The sequence below is a fragment of the Melopsittacus undulatus genome, chromosome 4, assembly GCF_012275295.1.
Source record: "Melopsittacus undulatus isolate bMelUnd1 chromosome 4, bMelUnd1.mat.Z, whole genome shotgun sequence".
Classification (NCBI taxonomy): domain Eukaryota; kingdom Metazoa; phylum Chordata; class Aves; order Psittaciformes; family Psittaculidae; genus Melopsittacus; species Melopsittacus undulatus.
Window position 1 is genome coordinate 28,365,749 of NC_047530.1, and position 22,893 is coordinate 28,388,641.

General features: G+C 43.4%; 1 protein-coding gene across 1 annotated transcript in view; it reads left to right on the top strand.

Moving 5' to 3' along the window:
* Positions 1–2,391: 2,391 nt before the first annotated feature.
* The window catches only part of ITPK1 (inositol-tetrakisphosphate 1-kinase), a 149,131-nt gene continuing 128,629 nt past the window's right edge, over positions 2,392–22,893 (top strand). Inside the window, exons 1-2 of the mRNA XM_005149516.3 lie at positions 2,392–2,506; positions 2,874–3,054. Of these exons, the coding sequence (XP_005149573.1) occupies positions 2,960–3,054 (95 nt within the window). The 5' untranslated portion in view covers positions 2,392–2,506; positions 2,874–2,959. The remainder of the gene's footprint in view (positions 2,507–2,873; positions 3,055–22,893) is intronic.

Below are 22,893 nucleotides of genomic sequence, written 5' to 3' on the forward strand. Positions count from 1 at the left end.
GGGTTAAAAAATAAGAAAACAACAAAAGCACAGTCTAAAATGAAGGTATTTACCAGCATTCTCCTTCCTAAGATTGAATGTGGTCTCTGATAGGCATCATTTGTGTTTGCCTATATTTGAACAAAGCAAATTCCTCCTTTGTAGCTCCTATGCTTCATTTCTACAGGAGCCAAGAATGCTCAATACCTCTGAAAACCTGCTGTCCCAGATCTGGAGAACAGTTCATAAATCTTTCTGTCTCTGAAGACTGTGTTTTAAATTGGTCTGAAACTGTGAAAGAAAAAAATCATTCCGAAAAATAATGTGGGAAGATGGCTTCAATCATGTCGTGTTTTAATACATCCATGCTCTGTTCTGATACAAATACAAATGTTGAGCTTAACATACTGATGCAAATTTTAATGAAGTCTGAAATAAGTCCATAAGTTCAGTAGCTGAAATAAAGTATTGATGCTGGCAAAATGAAACACTTCAAACAGGAAACCCAAATCAGTTTGGTGCAGAGCCTTTCTTAATTTTGAGAATGTTTGATAAAGTTTTCTATTTGGAGGTTTTTGAGTTACAAATTTTCCTGAAGTTACCCTGCTTTCCTGAAGGGTTTAAACATCAGAAACATGTTGTGCAGCAGGAATCATGCTATCAAAATACATTTACCAATTCTAATTACATTAACGAATGGACTATGCAATACGTAAAAACATGATTAAGATAAAAAGTGGTCTGAAAAATAAGGGTTTTAACATACCCTATAACATTTTGCCATATCAATGGCAAATGATTTAATAGTCATTTAATAAACATGTATAGTCCTCAAAGCAACCACTAATGGAGAAAAAGTACAATTAGATGCATTTTCAAAAAACACTGGTGAGAACTGTTTGTAGGTGATTCCACTCCCTGCATGCTTCTAACAGACTCTTGGTTTGGGGTGACTTCACTGTTCATGTAAGGACAGGAATGAATGGTCAGTGACCCCTTTCATGTTTCTTAAGGTTTTCCTGGCTTTCCCCCTTCTTTACTTTGAATGGATCCTTCTACCACTTTTCCAATAGTGTGGTGAAGTTACTAAACCACATTTGTTGTGGCACTGTGAGTCAGCAGAACTTGCTGAGCAGTTGCAGCTGTATGGGGCTCTGAGCCTGATGCACAGAAAGCATCGTTGTAGGAGCATCATCTGAATCGTGCTTCAGGGTTGTCTTTCACAGAGAAAGACAATGATTATAAAAGCTATGCTTGACATTTCCAAAGAGACAGAGAAAAACCTTCCAGCTGGGTGCTACGAATTTCAGAAGAAAGGGAGGAAAAAAGAGTGGGAGATTATACTTGTGCTGTGAGATACCACAGTAATTCAGACTAAAACATTCTTCCTCTGGAGCACAGAGCAGCTGTCTCTGTTACTGAGGAATGCACAACACAAAAATCAGGATGCCAGCTCACGTGGGCATTGCCTGCCTTCTCCTGCCTCATGCAATAAAAGAAAAAGCTAAAGAAATAAATAGCTGTTACTGAAACTTCTGATAAATCTTTACAGATACTTGCCAGATTCTGGAAGAAAGAAGATACTGGTTTTGCAGTGAAACCCTGTATTTACTGGAACCCTTTTTTTTGGCGAAAGATGTACACCTGTGTACTGAATAACTGGTTTTATTTACCGGTTAGGAAATCTAAGTAGCTGTATAAACTGTTCTTCCTTTGGATGACCAAGTTACGGCGGGATCAAGTACCGGCATCCCTCCAGAGCTCGGCCGTGCCCGGCAGCTCGGCGAACCGTTACTGGGACCCCTTTCAGGGGGTTTGCCCAGGGGAAGCACTGCTGGGTGCTGGGTCCCCTTCTCGCGGACCCGTGGGGTTCCTCGGGAGTTGCCCCCACGCTGTCGCCTGGAACTGCTTTCTGGGCAAGGCGGCGCGGCACGACCCCCTTACCGGGGCACGGTACAGCTCAGCTCCCGTCAGGCAAACCCTGGGCACTCCGCCCGGCAGCAGCTCCGGGAGGGGGCGGGAGAATACCCGCAGGAGGATACCCACGGCAGCAGCCCGCGGTCAGCAGAGCCGCTGGGGAAAGCGGCGAGAGCGACGAAGGCGAAGGAAGCCGCAGCCAGAGACCCAGCGCGGCCCAGGCGAGGAGCCCTCCGCGGGGCCGGGCGGTGGGGCAGGGGCCGCGCTGGCACGAACCTCTGCCGGACGGACTAGTCCAAAACCAGGACACTGTCTCTTTAATGCGCGGCGCTGCCCCGGGCGCCCCCTGCTGGCCGTCGTGCGGCAGGCTGGCGCCGTGCCCGAGAGGCGGGCGGCGGGCGAGTCCCCTCGGTACGAGCGGGGCTGCTGTGCGGCGGGTGTGTCCTGTCGGCACTCGCCCACCCCCTCGCCCGCCCCTGCTGCTGTGGGTGGGATCGGGAGAGGAGGAGGAGGAAGTGGAGGCGGCTGCGAATAGCGGGCAAATGGGGAGCTGAGAGGCTGCAGTAGCAGTGCCGCGGTCGAGCAGCAGCAGCAGCGGGCAGGCACGGAGGCGAGTTCGGTGGCAGGGTCCGTGCGGGAGGACGCGGCCCTGGAGAAGGGTGATGGGGTACCGTGGCGGGTGGCGCTGGGCGGGCAGCGGCGGCATGCCTGGTCGGCTGGCTGCTCAGGGGCTAGTAGCTCAGTGGGCCGGCAGGGGTAGTGGCTTCCATGCCAGCATAGGCACCTTCTTTGCCTGCCTCCGTGAGGTGCCTGCCAGTGCGGGGCAAGGCCTACCGGGGTCTGCACATCGCTTGCTGGCTTCGGCGGAGGCTGCTTCTGGCTCGGTTCAGCGGCACAGAGCGGGCGGGCGGGGGCTAGCGCCTGCGTTCTCCGCGAGAACCGACTGATTTTCCTTTCTCAACGCCGTTGCTTTGCAGGCGCTGAGAGCGGTAACCGGGCTGCCTCCGCCACCCTGGGCTAATTCCTCTTCTCGAGGGGCTGCCGCTGTCTCCGGGCCGGCACCATGCAGACCTTTCTGAAGGGGAAGCGGGTGGGTTACTGGCTGAGTGAGAAGAAGATCAGGAAGCTGAATTTCCAGGCCTTCGCCGAGCTGTGCCGGTAAGGAGGCCGCCCTAGCCACGCCGCGGGGAGCGCCGGGGCTGCCGTGAGGCGGTTGGGGCGGGCGGCGGCCGAGGGGCGCGGCGGCTTCGGGATGGGACCGGGGCCGCGCCGTTCTGGGCTCTGCCGTGGCCTGCGCCGGCTCTCAGGGGTTTTGTGCTCGGGGCGAGATTGCCTTCAGCAGACTGTGCCCGCCGGGACCTGGGGGAACAGGATGGGTCGGTGCCCGCGAGGCCGCGGCTGAGGTCTCCTGCTTCCCGCTCACCTGGGCGCTGCTGCACGCTCCCGGGAAACTCGATCTGGGGCGGTGCGCAGCGTCCCTGTATGTCTGTGTGTGTGAGGGCCCGGCACAGCTCTGGTTTATTGCCTGGGAGCATTTCTGTTCACCGCTTCCCAAAAGGTCTCTAGTATTCCCGGTGAAATAGTCTCATTTGCCAGCTCTGCGGACCTTGCTAAGATTTAGAGCTGAAGCAGAGTTATTAGGAAGAGTCTGGGAGTAACTTACTTTCATGTCCTGCAAAACCACACGAAATTAGGGTAATGCAGATCTCTGAGTGAGCCTGTATTCACCTGAGATGTAAATTACATGTCTGAAGGTGGTGTACCTGTGCCTATTTTCTGCAGTCCCAGAGGTAAAGGTTAGTTCGATAAGCTGTAATTAGGCTTTATCTGAATAGCTTAGAGGATAATATATACAGTATATTATAGAGTTTTATTATGTAATTGGAAGTGTAAACTCCGTGTGGGTCCAAAGTCTTGTGACACATGCATTACAGCTTCTTATACTGAATAAAAGCTTTTTCTTATTAACTTAATCTAATAGTAAGTTTGTAACAAGTATAGGGAATCAATTTTGATGATTGAAAATATTCTAAATAAACCATATTCTGGTTTGCATGGAGTCTGTTCAGACTTTTCAGAATGTATTTTACGTGACTTTGAGTACACTTCATTAATGCATATCATGCTAAAAAACACCAATCCCTGTCAAATTTCTGTTGGCAGCACTTGCTCCTTTCTATAGAGATGAAGGAGGCAGAAGAAACAGAAAACTATTTTCAGAGAGTGACTGAAGCTTTTATATCAGCTTGTGTTCTTGGCAATCTGTATCCTCTCTGTCAAACTTCAGAAAAACTTAACAGAATTTTTTAAATATGGAAAAGGCCACAGGTTATTTAAATTTATAACCCTAACCCTAACCCTGAATTTATTTAAATTTATTTATAAATGTCATGTGATTATTCAAACAAAATACTTCTGGATGAATCACAGAATCCCAAGGGTTGGAGGGGATCTTGAAAGATCATCTAGTCCAACCCCCCTGCAAGAGCAGGGTAACCTAGAGTACATCACACAGGAACTTGTCCAGGCGGGCCTTGAGTGTCTCCAACTAGGAGACTCCACAACTCCCCTGGGCAGCCTGTTCCAGTGCTCTGTCACTCTTACAGTACAGAAGTTCTTCCTGATGTTCACATGGAACCTCGTATGCCTAAGATTTTTTTTATTATTTTTTTGTAATGCTTTGTGCCCAGAAGCTAAGGGGAATCTCAGAAAATACATAAAAAGCTTTTTTTAATAATTTGTCTTTCATTTTTGGTATTATGTGCTCTACATTTTTATGTTTAGGAATCTCCAGAACTGACTTTCTGTCCTCTGCTGTCCTTGTTTCTGTTTTTTACTAGGTTCTTTGCTTTGTTTCTCTCTGTTTCAGAAATTCCTTACACTTGTGTTGCATAACATGGGTATACAATTTCTTTGGGTGCTCTACAAATTTATTAATAGTTTTAGGTCCTTGCAGCACTGTGAAAACTGACCCCAAAGCATCTCTCTTGTTACAGTTTTCTAATTTATTGATGAAAATTAGGCTGTCTCATTTGGTACAGGCTAATCTCTCTTTGGCCAAATAGATCTGTTCAGTCATGCTTTGATATTTTTAAAAGCATTTAATATTACCCTTTCTGTAGAAGTAAAGTGTTTGGTTTAAAGCTCAGTGCAGCCACTGAAGCAGGTTGTACTGGTATCATAGAATCATAGAATAGTTAGGGTTGGAAAGGACCTTAAGATCATCTAGTTCCAACCCCCCTGGCATGGGCAGGGACACCTCACACTAAACTGTATCACCCAAGGCTTCATCCAACCTGGTCTTGAACACTGCCAGGGATGGAGCATTCACAACTTCCTTGGGCAACCTTGGATACTCTCTTCCTTTCCTTCCCGGTAACTTCCACTAACACTGGTGGGAAGCTGCATTTAATTGGGCATAGATTTCAAGTACTGTATGCATAATATCTACTTGATTACTTGTGTGTTTGTAAACTTTTGTTGCTGTAAAAAAAGCAGTGCTGAGCTCAACATACATCTTACCAGAAATGTTGTGTATGGTAGGAAATAAGGCAAGTGTAGTCATTTGTGTACAGTGATTCATGCATTAGAGTGGACTGTGTCTCTCCATTCTGTGTACTTTATGGTGATTGTTACTTGGAATGTATTTGCTTGTTGCCTAGGGATATACTTTCTGGATGACTACAAAGTTCAGTTTTGTTTGTGCGGGTTTGCAATGAAGCAGTTTATATAATCCAGGGAAGTCAGAGAAGCCTCTTAATGAATTCCTGAAGCTAGGTTTAAATTGGGAGTGTTGTTGGGATGAGAACGATCTTCATTTCTCTGCAGTCTGCCAGTACAGCCACTTCTAGTGCAAAGCACTGGTGTCCTAAAGTTATCTGGTACAAACATTTCAAAATCTGTTTGAACCATCCTCTGAGCGGTAGTCAAAGTGCTGAACTGCTTTCTTAACAATGGTTTTAGGCTTCCTCTCCAGCAGTGCTCTTAAGCTGAAATGTTGTTACCTTGTCCTAGCTGAAATGAGGCATGACTGTGAGCGGACCTACAGGTAAGGTGCTGCTTTGGGGAACAGGCAGGCTTGCCTTCAGGTTTCTGCTCCACAAAGACTACGCAGGATCTTTAAATACTTTCTCATGTTTGTATCCATCTTTAAAGTGCAGCTTAGTCTGCTGGCTTTCAGTAGTTTTCCCTGTTAAATTTTGACATCTGAATTCTTCCAGGTTTGTTACTGGAGAATTTACAGACGTCTGCCTTATTTTCTTAAAGTTTTCACTTGGTATGTAAATTTCTTGTAATGTGTAACAGGGTAGCAGTCCTGCCTGGGCACAGTGTCTTGGGGCTTTTGCCTAAGCTTTATATCCACAAGGTAATCTTCCTTGTATCATAGGTTTTTGAGCTCACCTGCTCTTCTGGTTCTCTGGCATACTAGATACGTCCTACCTGAGCTGTATTCTTTGTAGGTATAACAGCCTTGGCGGTGCCTTCCAGGTGTAGCCCAAGGAGATGAAAGCAATGCCTGTGGTGATATTTACCTCCACATTTATAGTCCAGACCAGTGGTTTCTGAATAGTTGTGTTACAGCTCACTGCAGCCCTTAATGCTTCTACATCTCTTTTGGGCTTCTGAGTGGGGTGGTGAGCAGAGAGACAGTGTGGTTTTACAGGCCTGTTGCAGAGAATCAGTGGTCCCTGGGTAGCACCCTGAGAGCTGTCAGTCTGGAGGATAGAGCATTTGGATTGACAGGTGGGTAGCCCAGTTTTGAGCCTGCAGCTGATGTCTCCCAAAAGAGACAACCTGAAAATGGGCCAGGTTCATGCCGATCAGCAAGCTGAACCTGCCATTGCGTATAGAGGGGAATGTGAGCTCCTTCCCTGGTGCTGGGATAGCCATCCTATGTGCTCTTTCTGTAGCACCATGGCAGGGGTGATCCTGCGGGAGGAGGTGTGTTCTCGGTTCTGGTCTCTGCTTCCCACAGGGTTTTTTGATTCTGTCCAGCACCTCCTTTCTACATAAGCTGTTGGTGGAGTAAGGCTTTTATGTTCCTTTCTGTGCATCGCTGCAGTTTCAGTGGGGACAAGAGAGTCTCTGTCTCAGCCTTGCTGGTATCAGGTCATGCCTGTTTGAGTTGTGATGTGGGATTGAGCTCTTCTGTGTGGAACATGGGATTCAATGCAGACTTCTTATCTCCTCAGTGAACTTACTAGTTAGCAGGCAATTTAAGAAGCTACTGCTGCCAAGTTGTCCCATGCTTCTGACTGAAGCTGCTAGGGTGCCATGGTTTGTGTTGAACTCGCTATTGTCTGCATTCTAGCATATATGCTGTGGCTGCAGTTCCCCTAGTAGAGCCCTTATGGGGCTGCTGTGTGCAAATGTCTGGTTTGTGCATCTCAGGTAGGCTTTTCTATCAGCCTTTATGTTCAGCTCCACCAAGGTGATGTCACGGTCTCAGAGCTTTGGGTAACTGGCTACTCACAAAATACAGAGCCTGCTAAAAAGTAAGACAAGTTTTTTAGGGGCTCCTGACAATTTCAGAGCCTGTAATATAAGCATGTAGTTCTCTCATTGCTATGTGTCTCTCCCAGTGCGTAAAGAAGTTCCTCTTTCTAGCAGCTTGATCTTGTCCTCTATCTCAAGCTGGGTTTAGTTGTTATGCAGTTGGCAAAGATTTTCAATCCAATCAGTTCCCTGCTCATCACATTGACCTTGGCATGGTTGTCACCATTCAGGTGCACGAGCACTAATACAAGGTGAAGAAGATGGAGGTGCCCCACTCCATTACACAGATGACAAAGCTGTGATGTGAGTTGCAGATGGTGGTAAAGACTCTTGGATACCCATATTATCCTTTTGTAAAATACTCATAGATGTTCTGCCAGGTTTCTCTGCACGTTGTGAATAAAAAGATGACTGTTCATATTACAGGAGGAGTGGTGGTGGAAGAACAGAAAAATGCACATATCTGTTCAGAAGATGAGTTGTGTGTGTTTGGCACCAGTTCAGATTAGTGAGGTGCAGCCATTTACAAATGGCCCTTTGCTCTATACAAGCCTCGTGCTCCTTGGTAGTTGCTCTGCATGTCAGCTCTTAATATAGTTTCTTCTGGGAGCCATGGAGACACAAGGCAGTAAAGTTGTGGCAACGTGAATATATTACAGTGATATGAGGTGAAATACATATGCTTCATCCAAGAAGAGATAATTTAGTCACCCCATTATGAATGTTAAGCTATTTCTTGGTTATTTTGGGCAAAAGCATTCACATATGCAACTTATAAGATTACATGGTAATGTGGTAGCTTTTCTGTGTAGCTATATGTGTGAGTCAGAATTTCTTCTTTATACGTGTAGAAAATGAATAGCAGAGGAGTTGAAGAGTTGCCTGAAGGTGTAATCCATGTCATAGGAAGACAGGCTGAGAAAGTTGGGGCTGTTCAGCCTGGAGAAGAGAAGGCTGCGTGGAGACCTCATAGCAGCCTTCCAGTATCTGAAGGGGGCCTACAGGGATGCTGGTGAGGGACTATTCATTAGGGACTGTAGTGATAGGACAAGGGGTAATGGGTTAAAACTTAAACAGCAGAGGTTTAGATTGGATATAAGGAAGAAATTCTTTACTGTGAGGGTGGTGAGGCACTGGAATGGGTTTGCCCAGGGAGGTAGTGAATACTCCACCCCTGGCAGTGTTCAAGGCCAGGTTGGATGAAGCCTTGAGTGATATGGTTTAGTGTGAGGTGTCCCTGCCCATGGCCGGGGGGTTGGAACTACATGATCTTCAGGTTCTTTCCAACCCAAACTGTTCTATGATTTTATAAGTTTTGGAGCTCAATAAACAGAAGAACTGTGCCTATACATTCTCATGGTCAGATTTTATTGTGCTGTGTTTTGGTTGTTTTTTTTTTCTTCATTAAAAGCAGGGGAGCATCTGGAGGAGAAAGTTCTCAGGAAATTACAGAAAATCTGGGAATATCAAATTCTGCCCACAAAAGAAAATGGAAGTTATTGAGGATGCGTTTTAGTAAAGCCCGGTTGTCTGGGAATTCTTAAACTTCATAGAATCATAGAATAGTTAGGGTTGGAAAGGACCTTAAGATCATGTAGTTCCAACCCCCTGCCATGGGCAGGGACACCTCACACTAAACCATATCACTCAAGGCTTCATCCAACCTGGTCTTGAACACTGCCAGGGATGGAGCATTCACTACCTCCCTGGGCAACCCATTCCAGTGCCTCACCACCCTAACAGGAAAGAATTCCTTCCTTAGATCCAGTCTAAACCTCTGCTGTTTCAGTTTCAACCCATTACCCATTGTCCTATCACTACAGTCCCTAATGAAGAGTCCCTCCCCAGCATCCCTGTAGGCCCCCTTCAGATACTGGAAGGCTGCTATGAGGTCTCCACGCAGCCCTCTCTTCTCCAGGCTGAACAGCCCCAACTTTCTCAGCCTGTCTTCATATGGGAGGTGCTCCAGTCCCCTGATCATCCTCGTGGCCCTCCTCTGGACTTGTTCCAACACTTCCATGTCCTTTTTACGTTGAGGACACCAGAACTGCACACAATACTCCAAGTGAGGTCTCACGAGAGCAAAGTAGAGGGGCAGGATCCTTTGACCTGCTGGTCACGCTCCTCTTGATGCAGCCCAGGATATGGTTGGCTTTCTGGGCTGTGAGTGCATACTGCTGGCTCATGTTCATTTTCTCATTGACTAACACCCCCAAGTTCTTCTCCTCAGGACTGCCCTGAATTTCCTTTTTGCCCAACCTGTAGCTGTGCCTGGGATTGTCCCGACCCAGGTGCAGGACCTTGCACTTGTCATGGTTTAGCTTCATGAGGTTGGCATCAGCCCACCTCACAAGTGTGTCAAGGTTCCTCTGAATGGCATTCCTTCCCTCCAGCGCATCAACCGAACCACACAGCTTGGTGTCATCGGCAAACTTGCTGAGGGTGCACTCAATCCCATTGTCCATGTCAGTGATAAAGATATTAAACAAGACCGGTCCCAACACTGATCCCTGAGGGACACCACTTGTTACTGGTCTCCAGCTGGACATTGAACCATTGACCACAACTCTTTGAGTGCGACCATTCAGCCAGTTCTTCTTCCCATTTCATTTCTCCAATAGGTAGTTAATAATTCTTCAAAAACATGAGAAGCTGCTTAGTTAATCTACCATAAAATAAACAATGTCATCAGTGCTGTAGATATATATGGCTCTTTTTCTCTTATAAATATTGTGTTCTTTTATATGCCATGGCCTGTGCATGAGAACCTAGCCATGATTTTTAAGTCAGATTTAAGAATAATGCTGGTCTCATGGTATTAATTTAATATGCTTCTTTATATAGCAGGCTGTGAAGTATACTGCATATTTTTTTCCAGGAAGAACTCAGAGAATTTTCTTTGACACCAATTCCCCACAAAAACCCTCCCTAAATACTACTTTTGTTAAATGCCTGGCTTGTGCCAGTTAGCTTTTACAGCCTTAAAAGCCATAAAAATAAAATGTATATGTGCTGATCAATAGCTCCCATTGTTGCCTATGTTAGTCTGAAACACTGTATCATGAGAAGTAACTGGGGCCCGGATGAGAGGATAAGTTTCTTTGACATCAGCTCTAACAAAGACTTACAACTAACCTAATGATAGAAATTGTACTAAGCCATGAAAAGGTGTTGAAGGTAGTAAGAAAAAGTGTATTTCTTGGAGCAAAAGTTCACTGTATTTCTGGGTTCCTGCTCCTTTTTCCAGCGGTCTGTAGAGAAGACTTTACGTCTCAGAACTGGATATATGTGTGTTCTTAATCTTTGAGAGCCCTTATTGGTGGGCATCCTTCTTGCAAAGTGCTTACTGCATTATGCTTGCAGAACCATTTCATGGGGAATACATGGCACAACTACTCAACAGAAGGGACTGTAACAGGTCACCCTTACACCATGACTCTGTTTTGTGATCTAGCAATCATTTACCTCAAGTTCAGGAAGTTTGAGTCCTTATGTCATTCCTTTACCACAACCTGCTAGAACTGATATGCAGCAAGGAGCAATAATAAGCTTGGTCAGGTGGCAGCTCTTCAGAGAAAGATCTGCATTCATTTGAAGATCACAAGCTGAATACAAATTGACAATGTTGCCAAAAAAAAAAAAAAAGAGCATATGTCATCTTGGGGAACATAAGGTAGAACAGAGCCTGAGAGGCACATGAAGTAATGCTTCCATTCTGCATGGTACTGATAAGGCTGCTGCTGCAGTAACCTTACCTACTGCCTTTGGGGTTTGGTTACTTGGTTTGGAGCACGTCATTTCAAGGAAAAAACAGATCATCTGATAAGTGCCCAAAAGACAGCAGTGAGAAGGGTCAGGTTTTTTGAAAATACAGTGCATTGTACTGTTATTAAACATAAAGCTGGAGATGAATCTTTGGACACCTTGGAAAGCTCTTGTAGGAAAAATCCACAAGCAGACACACACACACACAAGTTTACTCCCTAGTTCCATTGCAGGTAGGACAAAAAGTAGTGGGCTTCAGTTGTGCCAAGAAGAAGGGGTGATGGGTAAGTGAAAAGATACTGTGGTTGTCTAGAAGGCACTGGAATTCATTGCTTGAGACTTTCAAGACTGGCTTAGACAAACATGCTGAGAATGACATGGGCCTGTGGTCCCATTTCAAGGCAAAGATGCTGACTTCTGAGGACATTGTTGTGTCTCGTTTGTAACAGCACAGAAGGTGCCTGAGAAATAGTTCTTGGTGTGCATTAAGTAGTTTGAAGTCCCTTTACTAATTCAGGAGTTGTGACCTGGGAACTCCTGGCATGCAGACTAAATAAGTGCAGCTTTTTTGAATAAATAGGCTTAACTTGAGAGCGATGGCAGAAAGTGGCTGCTCTGCCTTAATGTACTGCACTGCACCTGGGAAGCATTGACTGACAGTGTATCTCCTGATATTGGATAGAAAATGTACTATTCATCTCAATATTTGACACATTTTAGTGAGGTGATGTTCTGGAGCACATTCCAAGGAACCAAGGAAGCAGAATGTGTGAAACACACTAAAATAAGCATGATAGTAGATAAAATAAGTACCTGTGCTACACAGTGCTGTGCAACAAACCCTCTTCTGTCTGTCTGTTTTCTAATTTTTTACTTCAGTGTTCAGTTCTCAAAACAGTGGTTTGTTTTGTACCGATGGAATTTAACTCTCCTCAGAAGGAGCTTTGCCCTTTACATGATCAAGGAGGAAATTGCTGATACTTCCATACTGTCAAAATACCACACCAGTACTAGTTAGTGTTCTCTTTCCCTGCAGAGAGAAATCCTATGTGGAAGACAAGCATGTACTTTAAGAATGGCTTTCAAAATGACTGAGTTTCATTGAGGAGGATATGCTTTAATTCAAGTGGAAAAAAGCCTTAGTTGCAGTTCTCTTTCCTCCCAAGTGTAGTGCTTGGGGCTATTTTGGCTGGGATGCAGTTGCTACTCTCATAAATTCTGTCAAATAATTCTGTGATTTGGGAACCAAAGCGGAAGTCTGTTCTTTCCCACAACCAGGCTACTACCTGTGTGGGCAGGAGGGTGTGCGCTCACTGAGGAGGCTCAGAGAGCTCCCAGGGGTCTGATCTGTGGAGTGGAGAAAGTTGTGTTTCTGGATCTAATGACACTTTTGGGAAAGTAATTGGCAGAGCCAGGCCTGGAACTTGGAAGCAGGTTCAGTTCACGTTGAGCTGTTTAATCTTTTCAGATGCCAGTTAATGAAGACTTATGAAGTGTCTTGTGTTGTCTTGTCACATACTGCTGAGTCATGGTTGCTTGCTTGGAGGAATCAGGAGTTGATACTTCCCCCTGAAAAAGATGAGCTTATTTTTGCTCTTCATCACATGCCTCACAGGCTTTTCTTCTTCCTTGTCAACAAGCCATCTCAGTCCTTTACCTCTCTAACGCATTGGTTCTGCTTGTTCCTTGAATGAGACATGCCTGTATCAAAACCACTTGAATGAGATGTGTCTGTAACAAAATACAGTATGCTAAATCTTGAGCTGTGAAGGTGGGATACTCTCGGCCATCATTCTGAAGCCCTATGTTTGTCCAGTTAGGCCACACCACAAAGGTGTTTTCATGTTGAGGGACTCTCCCCTTGAAGACTGCTAACAGGCTGAAAATAGACACTTTAAGAGACCTGGTTTAAGTTGTATGTTTTGGCTATAAGCAACATAGTTGTCCTTTTTATGAAATTGTCTGTGATGGTGGTGCTGGTGATGTTTTTTTACTTTCTGTAATTTTCCCCATCATGTTAGATATGGATAAGTACACGTTTAGTGTAATGCGTTTTCTTGCAGCAGGAAGATTCCTTGGAAACAAGGCCTTCAGCACTGCGTGTTGTAGTGCTTAGTAATGACTCTCACCATAGAACCTAGATAAAGTTATCTGCGTGTTGGGGCAGCTGGTTCATAGCTGATAGAACAAGTGATGTCTGGGGTGATTAATGGTGCTGGAAGGAAATGATACCATAAAGGTCCACTTGTGACATGCCACACCCACCTCATCAACAGCCACAGTGCTATAGTCATTTTCTCCCAGCCACTCTGAAATGACTTTTGTGGTTAAAATAATTGGTGTAATGACTAAGCTTATTCCTTATCTTGTCAGCCTGGTTTCACTATAATGACAGAGAATGTCATCATTCTTGTAGGTGGGCTACAAAACGCTGCCTGTTTCAGCAATATGCTATGGCTTAGTGAGTCCAGCAGTGACCACTTTAACCTGGTTGGGTGTGTTATTTCTTAAATATGTGTGTTTCAATGAGAATCTTGGTTATTTCCTTGTAACTAAAAAACAAACCACAGAGATTAATGTAAATACTGATAACTGTTGCTCTTTAGTTCCATCTACATGTCATACAGCTGCCTGTAGATGCTGCTTTATTTAGCAACATGGTGTTCCTTCATGTTACAAAAACTCAGTTCAGATTTTACATACTGAGGATCCAGCCCTCTTTGCCTGCTGTCACTGAGACTGGTACTAGTGCTGCCAGCATGGGCTCTCCTCAATGCCATTTGAAGGATGAGAGGGTAGTGGGGGGGGGAATGGTGAGGTTACTCCTGCACAAGTCCATCTGTATGTTTTGTTTGGTACCTGAGGTCCTACCTGCTTGCAGGTGTTTTGATTGACATGCCAGCTGAATAGTGTGAGGTAATCCAAGCAGACCTGAACCTGGCCAGTCAGGACCGGAATGATGTTTGTAACAGATGCTTAGGGAAGGTGTGAGGCACAGAGCAAATGTGTTCACCTTCCCCATGACAGATACTGGTTTACAGTGTTGAGTGGCAGCAGTTGTGTCCATGGTGCTATATTTAATAGCCACAGATGGGTCTACTCCACATAAACCTTTTAATATGTTTTTGAAGGAGGTTATTGGCCCATGTTGGTTATTCTCTAGTTTTGTTGTAAAACATGAGCACATACAAAGTTGCTGTGTTGTGGGTAGTGGTTGGTTGGTTTTTTTTGTTTTGTTTTGGGTTTTTTTTGCTTATTTTTAAGTGTGCATATACATGTTCATTTTAATAGAACACCCTGGATCTCGACCAATTTAAAAAGAAATACATAATTTCAGTCAAGATGTGGTAAGAAGTTCAAAAGTCAAATCTTCCCCAAAACAGGTTTTCCTGCTAAAAATAAGAAAGGTTGCAAAAGAGGGAGGAGGGGCAACTAAAAGCTGGATACATCTTAGGAGTCATCTTCTAACTTCATCTGGTGCATACTAATCTGTAACTGACAACCGAGAGCAGAGGGTTTTGTGGAACCTAAAAACCCCTTGTAATTGAAGAGAGCATCCAGATCTGCGTTTGCTGCCTCAGCAGGTTAACTGGTTACATAGCAGAGGAGCAATCTCCAAAAGTAAAGTACAGTATTAGTACTGCAGTAGTAACAGAGGCACTGTCTCTGTACCATTTATGCTAAATGTACATTTTCAAATAAAATCTGCCTCAGTCTTTTCCTGATATTGAAAGCAGTGAATTTCTCTGGGCTTTCTGTTGGTTTTCAGTTAACATTGCCTTTGTGTAGTTTCAGGTATGGCTTTAGGAGTTGCTTCAGCTCAGTGTTCTTTCACACTGTTGTCTAAAATAGATTTTCTTTGCTAGTCAGTCTTTTAGCAGAGACTTGCACATGTTTAGACCAGCCTCATGGTTTCAGAGTTACTGTGCTGTCTGGTACAGGTGCATGTCGATAATACATCGACTCTGACGTTTCCAACGTGTGTGGCTTTAACATTAGTGTCCTGTGAGATAGTCTGGGTAAACCACATTATCAGAGACTCTTTACAAGGCTCCCTGGAATGATAAAGCTGTGTGCAAAGCTCACCATTCAGATACGCTTGCTAGTTGGAGGGGTGGGAAGAAGAGGATAGGAGCTTGTTCTGAGGTTGCCTGTGGTGCTGCTCTTGTTTTGCTGACAAAGAGAGAGCTTAATTCACTGGAGCTGTCAATCTGGGAGTTTTCAAGCACTGAAAGAAAACTCCAGTAAAAGTGTGTATAAGTGTATGTGAAGGAGGAAAGGGAAAAAAAACCTAAGCAAATCTGCTGTTTTAATGAAAGGCTGATGGTAAGAAAAAAAGTAGTACTTGTAGCTATTGACCTGCACGCCAAATCTGGCAGCAAATGGGAAAGTGTGAAAGGGGAGAAATACTGTTGCCAGCAGGTTGGTTTGGAGCACCATGTGCTGTGCAAAGAGTAAGTGATGATGAAATTGAGCAGCATCCTTTGTCACTCAGTAGAAGTTTTTTTTTTTCAGAGCTACCACCTTTGAAAGCTGGTTTAATCGATGGAGAGACAATGGTTTGTGCTACACCTTTAGCTGCTCCTGACTGCATAGACTGCAAGTGGGAGGTGGGGCTATAGGAGGAAAAGAGATCTATTTGCAGGTGGACAAATGCTGGATGGGTTATAGTTTGACTTTGGGGCTAGACATTTTGGTGCAACTTTTCCTTCTGTATCAAGGAATAGATCAAAGTCCAGCAACTCTATGCAGGCTGGAGTGAATTTCAAAGAGACCTTGGCCTTTATAGAATCAAAACTTTAGCATGCTTTGAGGAACAGAAAGTACATGCTTGCTGCTGATAGAGGGTTGAAGCTCCATATTCCTTCTCTTTCTGATGCTATTTTAGGCCCTCAGTTCCCAGCATCTGGGAGGATTTGTGCTTTGAATTTTGCTTTACTCACAATTCAGTAGAGTGAAAAATCTTTGGTCAGAGACATCCCCAAGTTTAAACTGCTTTTGTTTGAGTCTGACTTCGTTTCAAGAACTCTCTAGCTAGTTTCCCTTCTGATCCCTTTGTGCAATGAGATTGTAGCTTTACTCTTTATGTGTGCCACAGGACATTGATCTTCATCACTTTTGTTGCTTACTAGTGATGGATTACCTGTTTGCATGTAGCATTGCAGCTCAAAGGCAGAGCTTTTTTTGTGAATCAGAACTTGTCTTCTTTGCAGTAAGAGTAGTGGGTCTTACTATTATCTGGTCTAAATATAACCTGAAGCCTCTCTTGGCTATCTTTTCCTTAAGGTACATAACAGGTTATTGCCGGTTCTGGTTATTGTATTTAAACCAGGTGGATCTTTGGCATATACAAGCTCATGTCTCCCTGGGAAGGCTCTGGAGAGTAGAGAAGACTTTACTTGGTTGAGTCTGACATTTTTGGAGCCCAAAATGATGCTAGAAGAAACCAGAAATGATGGCATGAGAAAGGTGTAGGGTCATTGGGGAGTTTTGTTCTTTTTCTCCAAGTAAGATAAACTCAGATGTATAGTATAGAATTATGGTTGCAGCAGACTATCATTTCCGTGTGTGTGGTGCCAACCACCAGCTTTTCTAGTAAAAGTTTGTTCTCATTTTGTGGTACTGTGTTAAGCAGTTTCCTGATCAGTGTAGTGCTGCATCTTGGCTTACAATAGATACTGTTTAGGTGAGGATTGGCACAATATTTTTGTGCTGTGATTTGATCTCTTATTTGTCTTGAATAACCTATTACAATGTAATGCTTAAGTCCATTCCTTTTTGGTGAGTTTTCCTCTAGCGTTGTTGCAGTGGTAATGAAACAGTGTTGTTCTGATTACAAGAGATCACTGAAGAAAAACACTATTTTGGGATGTTTCTTTGGCTAAGAGAGAGAACAGCCATACTAGAGGCAGAGTAGAACCTGCATTCTGATGTGCCATGGCTCTTTGTATGTTATCAAGTAACTTCCCTTATTTTCTCTTATTCCTAGTTTCTCCTGCTTGCCAGTGCAAAACAGGTCTGTAGAACCAGGCAGAACTTTATTCAAACAGGAAAAAGTTTTTCTGAAGCCACAGAACATGAGTAGCTAACATGTATATGTTAAGTTACTTTTCTTTTTTGTGTCAGTTTTGGTACCAGTGGACTGTGGGAAGGAGTGTTTCCTCCCTGCCCCCTGCCCCAAATTACTACAAGTGCAATTAGGGGACCTTAAGTAAAATGTTTGGTTTGTAGCTTGGGCAAAAAAATTGGAAACAAAGTAATTTATTCTAAGACAGCTTTACCACAGATTTCTTCTGGGGCAAAGCTGTTCATTGATGTTTAAGATCAAGATTTCTAAATCTGTTGTTCTGTAGACAGATTAGATGGGGGTCAAGTTCTTTGTGCTTATTCCTAAAACTGTAATCCTTGCATATGAATTAGGCTGAGATGCTCAAAAGCTCCTACTTGTTAAGGTGCTGAGTTTTCTTGACCTTGGTGAGAGCAGAGCACATTTGCAGAACTTGGTCTGATCCAACTCCCTCTGAAGCTGCTGGAAACCTCTGCAGTTGGATTCCTTGGGAACTGGATATACCTGGTGTTCAGATTTTCTTTGTTGTTAATGAAAACCTGAGGGTGGGATGGAAATTGAATTTGTTCACAGTTGCACAAGTTTGATGGCGAACCTGGGATCAACACGCAGACTTCTCTTGCTGGTTTGTTCTTGCTTTTTTGCACCATAGCTACTGAAAGCAGACACTTAGATGTAATGGCTTGATAACAATGATTGATAGCTAAGAATTAAAAGTGTGGTAGGTAGTAATTAAAACATGTAACCATGATGCCATTGAAAGTACTCTGGATGCCTTACTGGCCCAGGGAAGTATCCGGTAGTGTAATTTGAAATGTTTTTGTAGGACTAAGTATAGTATTTGAGTTTCCTGTTACTTGTTAGTATTGCTGCTGCCTTTTTGTTGTATTGACTGATATGTGGGTGTGAAAGCTTCCTGTAAGAATAGATTTTTTTAGCACGCTTGCTGTTAGTGCTAGTGAAATCTGAAATGCAAGGTACGTGTTTCAGGAAAATGCATAGGGTACATGTAAAATCTCCCTATTTAATCTCTCATTAAATCAAAGTAGATTGTCACTTGTTTGTCCGTGCAGAATGGAGTAGCCTTGCAGTGCTGCTAATATTACAGTAAAGGAAAGCTTGTGCTGCAAAATGTTCTGGTTAAATATTTTTTGGTCTTTAAAACAGTAATGTCTGGGGGGGGTGTTTTCAGTAGCTAGGTCGGCTTAAGGGCATAATTATTGAAGCCTTCTATAAGAACAGAGATGAAGGTTCTCTTTCAGTAAAACTCTTATATCCTTTTGATGAAACAAAAACAATTAAAGAGATAAGTCTTGACCCCTCCCCATTCTCTATATGTCTTTGAATGTGAAAATTCTTTCCCTGGCTTTTTCCCTCCCATGCAACACTTAAGGAAATTAAACTGTTTATTCAGAAATGTCTGATGTCAGTGTTGGATGCCTACACTAGCCCAGGAACTCGGAGGCATTCCTGCCAAGCCAGTCCCATAAAACTTGACAGGTGGCTCTTTCCTGCTGTACTGTAAAATGTATATTTTGACTACAAGGGGGTTTTGAATCACACTGCCCAGACAGTTTTGACATGTGAGTAAAGTCTTAGGTGTATGCAGATGAGCTGCAAAGAATTGACATGTTTAAATCTTGATGTCTTTTGTGTATTTACTGGGGGTGGGGCTTGAACAGAGAGTTTCCAAATCAAGGTATACTAGGGCAATCCAAGAAATGGGAATAGAAAAAAGTCTCTTGAATCAGGCACAGGCCTGGCAGCCAAAACAGGGTTGTCTCTTGGCTTTGTAATAGGCTTCATTGTAACTTAAGCAAGTCAGTGAATTTCCCAATATAATACTTTATTTACCTGTCACATGCAGGTAGAGATAATGCTGCAAACCTGTCAGAATACCTGTGTCTGGCCGAACTGACTGCTAATGGCTCGTAGATGATTAGATCAAAGGACAGGCGAAGTGTTTATTGCTTTATCTTGTTGTCAGCAGCTCTTAATTTGTATCAATTCTAAGGCATGGCTCAAAATTAAAAACTTAAGCTGTTCCTTATTGGTGATTTCTGTAAAAGAAGTATCATTGAACCTAGTTATAGAGGATCCCAATAAGTTTTAAAAATTTTACCTCTTACCTGCTGTTCTCTCTCAGATCTAATTACCTAGTAAATGTTTTTAGTTGATCATATACAGAGTGAATGCTCAGCTTTTGCCAAGCTAAGACTTCATCTTCTTGCATTGGCTTTCCTAAGTTGGTCATTTTTATTTGTGGTGAAAATGAAACTAGTTTGTAAAGCAAAGGGGAGAGAATGGCAGGCTTTATCCACAGCTTCTGCTGTGGATATTCTAGTATGTTCATCATCAGTGGCGGTGTTGATACTCTGCAGTATAAGCATGCTATGCCTACTTGCACTACTAGAAAGGGGCAAAAGTGGTGATGTTTGGCTTGGTGCCATTATATTACAGTACAAAAAGTATATGGCTGTAGATGGATAGAGACATTGGGTAATGCATCTTGAGTAATCCTAGCACCAAGGCAGTGAAAGAAATGGAAATAAACTTGATCTTTGATATTATGTTCTTGATATTTGATAATACGTTCTCTCTGTATTTCTCCCCCTTGTGTATGGACAGTTTAATGGCAAGTTTAGCATGCAGGTTATCTTGAGAAGCATCTGCAAGCAGTTTATTATTAGGTAGGTTGCAAGACTTTGTGGGTTAAGACCTTAGTTACAGTGAAATATTTTATAGACAAATACTTGAAAAAAAGAGAAATATTTCTTCTTTCAACAGTATTAAACTTTTGAACATAAGAGCTTGTTCATTCTTTCTCAGTTCATAGCCTTAAATGGCCAAAAATACAGCACTGGAATTTTTTTCCTTTCCTAATTGTCTGTAGCTTTTTTTTCTTTTTTTTTCCTTACTGATGTGAGTAGAGAAGTTACTCTTCACCAGAGAATCAGAATGGTTTGGGTTGGAAAGGATCTTAAAGATTATCTAGTTCTAAATTGCCAGGCATAGGCAGGGGCACCTTCCACTAAACCAGGTTGCTCAAAGCCCTGTTCCCCTTGTCCTATCACTTTTTACATGCCCTTGTAAAACGTCCCTCTCCAGATGTCTTGTAGGCCCCGTTTAGGCACTGGAAGCTGCTCTAAGGTTTCGCTGGAGCTTTTTCTTCACCAGGCTGAACAAGCTCAGCTCTCTCAGCCTGTTGTAATAAGCAGAGGTGCTCCAGCCCTCTGAGCATATTCTCTGGCCTCCTCTGGACAAGCTCCAACAGGTCCATGCCCTCTTATATTGGAGGCTCCAGAGCTGAACGCAGCACTGCAGGTGGGGTTTCAGGAGAGCAGAGCGGAGGGGGAGATGCACCTCCCTTGCCTGCTGGCCAGGAAAGTGTTCCTGAAAAAGCCTAGGCATGATCTTACTAGGATTTTTCTGAGAACACCACAATGTGCAAATGGCGGCATAAAATACTAATGAAATAGTCTATTACCTTTCCAGCATCATTTCTGACTGAATATCTTGAAGATGAGGATATAAACAGATCTGTAGTGTACCTGAACAGGGTCCGTGATTTAAAAGTGCCCTGGGGCACATAGCTGCTGTTTTAAACTCCATCTGAAATTAGTAATTTGAGCTGTAGGTGTTAATGTCTGACTAATATGCAGGCCAATGCTTTTTGCTGTTTCAAAGAGTTTGCAGTTCAGTACTTTGCACTGAAAGGTGTTTTTTCTTGAAGCCAGGCCTTGAGAGAGGATTCTGCTGCAAAATGAAGGCTGACATTGATACTGTTGGACTGGCCTTGATGGGCTGCTGATCAGCTGTGCCTTGGGGAGGTTGCTGGGTGCTCTACAGCCTTGCGGGTCTGAGAGCTGTCTGTGGGACTGGGGTAATGTTTGTCTGATATCTGCCTTGGGGTAGTGGTACAGCGTCACGTAGGCTAGGCTGGAGAAGGACTTCTTCGGCACCTTGTGTATGGTGATGCTAGAATTCAGAAGGAGGTGGGGAAAAAAATGTAAGTGTTCAAATTAGTCTTAAAATATATCCTGCCAATTCTTTTACTTTTATCTGGAAAATAATTAGAGAAAATAGGGATGATGTAGTGTGCCATTGAGATGTAAGAGAGTAGTCCAAATAAGATAATGACCATTTATGGCCTCTTAAGAGTGCAACTTTTACAGAGTTTTGATTATCTTTTTATAGATCACCACTTTAGTCTTCTGGAGGGCTGGGGTGATTTTGAAGAGTAATGTTTTTTTTCTAATTGGAATATCTTCGGCTCCTAAGGTGATGCCTGTGTTGCAGCTTAGTGTGGCACCTTGGACTGTGTGCTGACCAAGCACCCTGCAAGGCCAGATAATACCCACCCAGTGCCAGAATGAAGTCAGTGAGGCTGAGCTACTGCATGCAAGGGGGTTACGTAAAGCTGGGTGTGGAGCAGCCGCCTCCTTTATGAAACAGGGAGTGCAAGGATCTGATCTGAAAACATGCTGCCTGGGAAAAAGACTTACGGGGATAAGAAATCTTGCTTTTGCACATTGATGTGCTAGTGGGATGTAAAAGCAGACACGTGGGCAAGGATTTTCTTTTGCCTTCACAAACAAGAATTTCTGGAAATACTGTGAGCAAATGTTTTTATTTACTAAGGTAAATGTGTACATTTCACTGTGTTTAAAATTCTGATAGTATTATATGGTTCAGTCATTTTCATTCTTACTTGGTAACTCTTAAGTGACAGCAGATGGGATGCACAAAACCCATTTCCTACAGCAGATGAACTGTATCTAGGATCTATCTAAGGCATCAGGAATTTTCAACGTCATCTGAAAGTGTTGTGTAACCTGGATTCCCCTCCCCCCCATGTATAATGGTTCTTCAAGTTTTATATATATTTCAGAATTACAACAGTTTAAAAGCTGTAACCTTTTTACAAGTCCCTTTTATGGTGATTGTCTCTCCAGTTTATCTGTTATGTAATTTTGGCAGTATCTTTGAGCTGATCCTGTGTATGACACCCCACAGGCAAAAGTGAAAGCCCTAAAGAGAGAACACGGGGAATTACCTGAAATGGCAAAGGAATCATCAGCTTCTCTGCCTTATGTTGTGGAGTCTCCTATAGGCTTGAAATCCCTGTGTGTGGTATAGCATCATCTCTACGGTTCTTAGCTTGGATGTCTATAAACAAAAGAAGTGAGCAAGACAAAATGAGTATGCTTATCCAAGGGAGATTTGTTCTGTGATCCTGTTTAATCAAACATGTAATCAACATTTAATCAAACGTTGAATAAACTACTTGCATTTTTCCTTCTAATTAGTTGCTGCCAATTATTGGGATTGAAGAGTGAGATTCAGGGCAGAGCCAGACAAATATAACCCAGAAGAAAACAACTTGCTGCCTTCATATCTGCCTTTCCAGCTCCTACTCAAAAGCTGGTTCAGCTGTTTATACATCCGCATCATTAGCAATGATAAGGACAATGGTAATTTGGTAGATTAGAATAGAAATTTAGCTTTTATTTTTCCCTTTAAGAGGCATTTAGGTTATCTTATGAACTCATCAGTGTGTTGTGATCACACCACTGTTGTAATGGGGAGAGGCAGAGTATCTAGATGAGTCCATGAAGGTAAAAAAATGTACAAGATGCAGCTGAACTGTTGGCCTTAGGCTTTTTTTT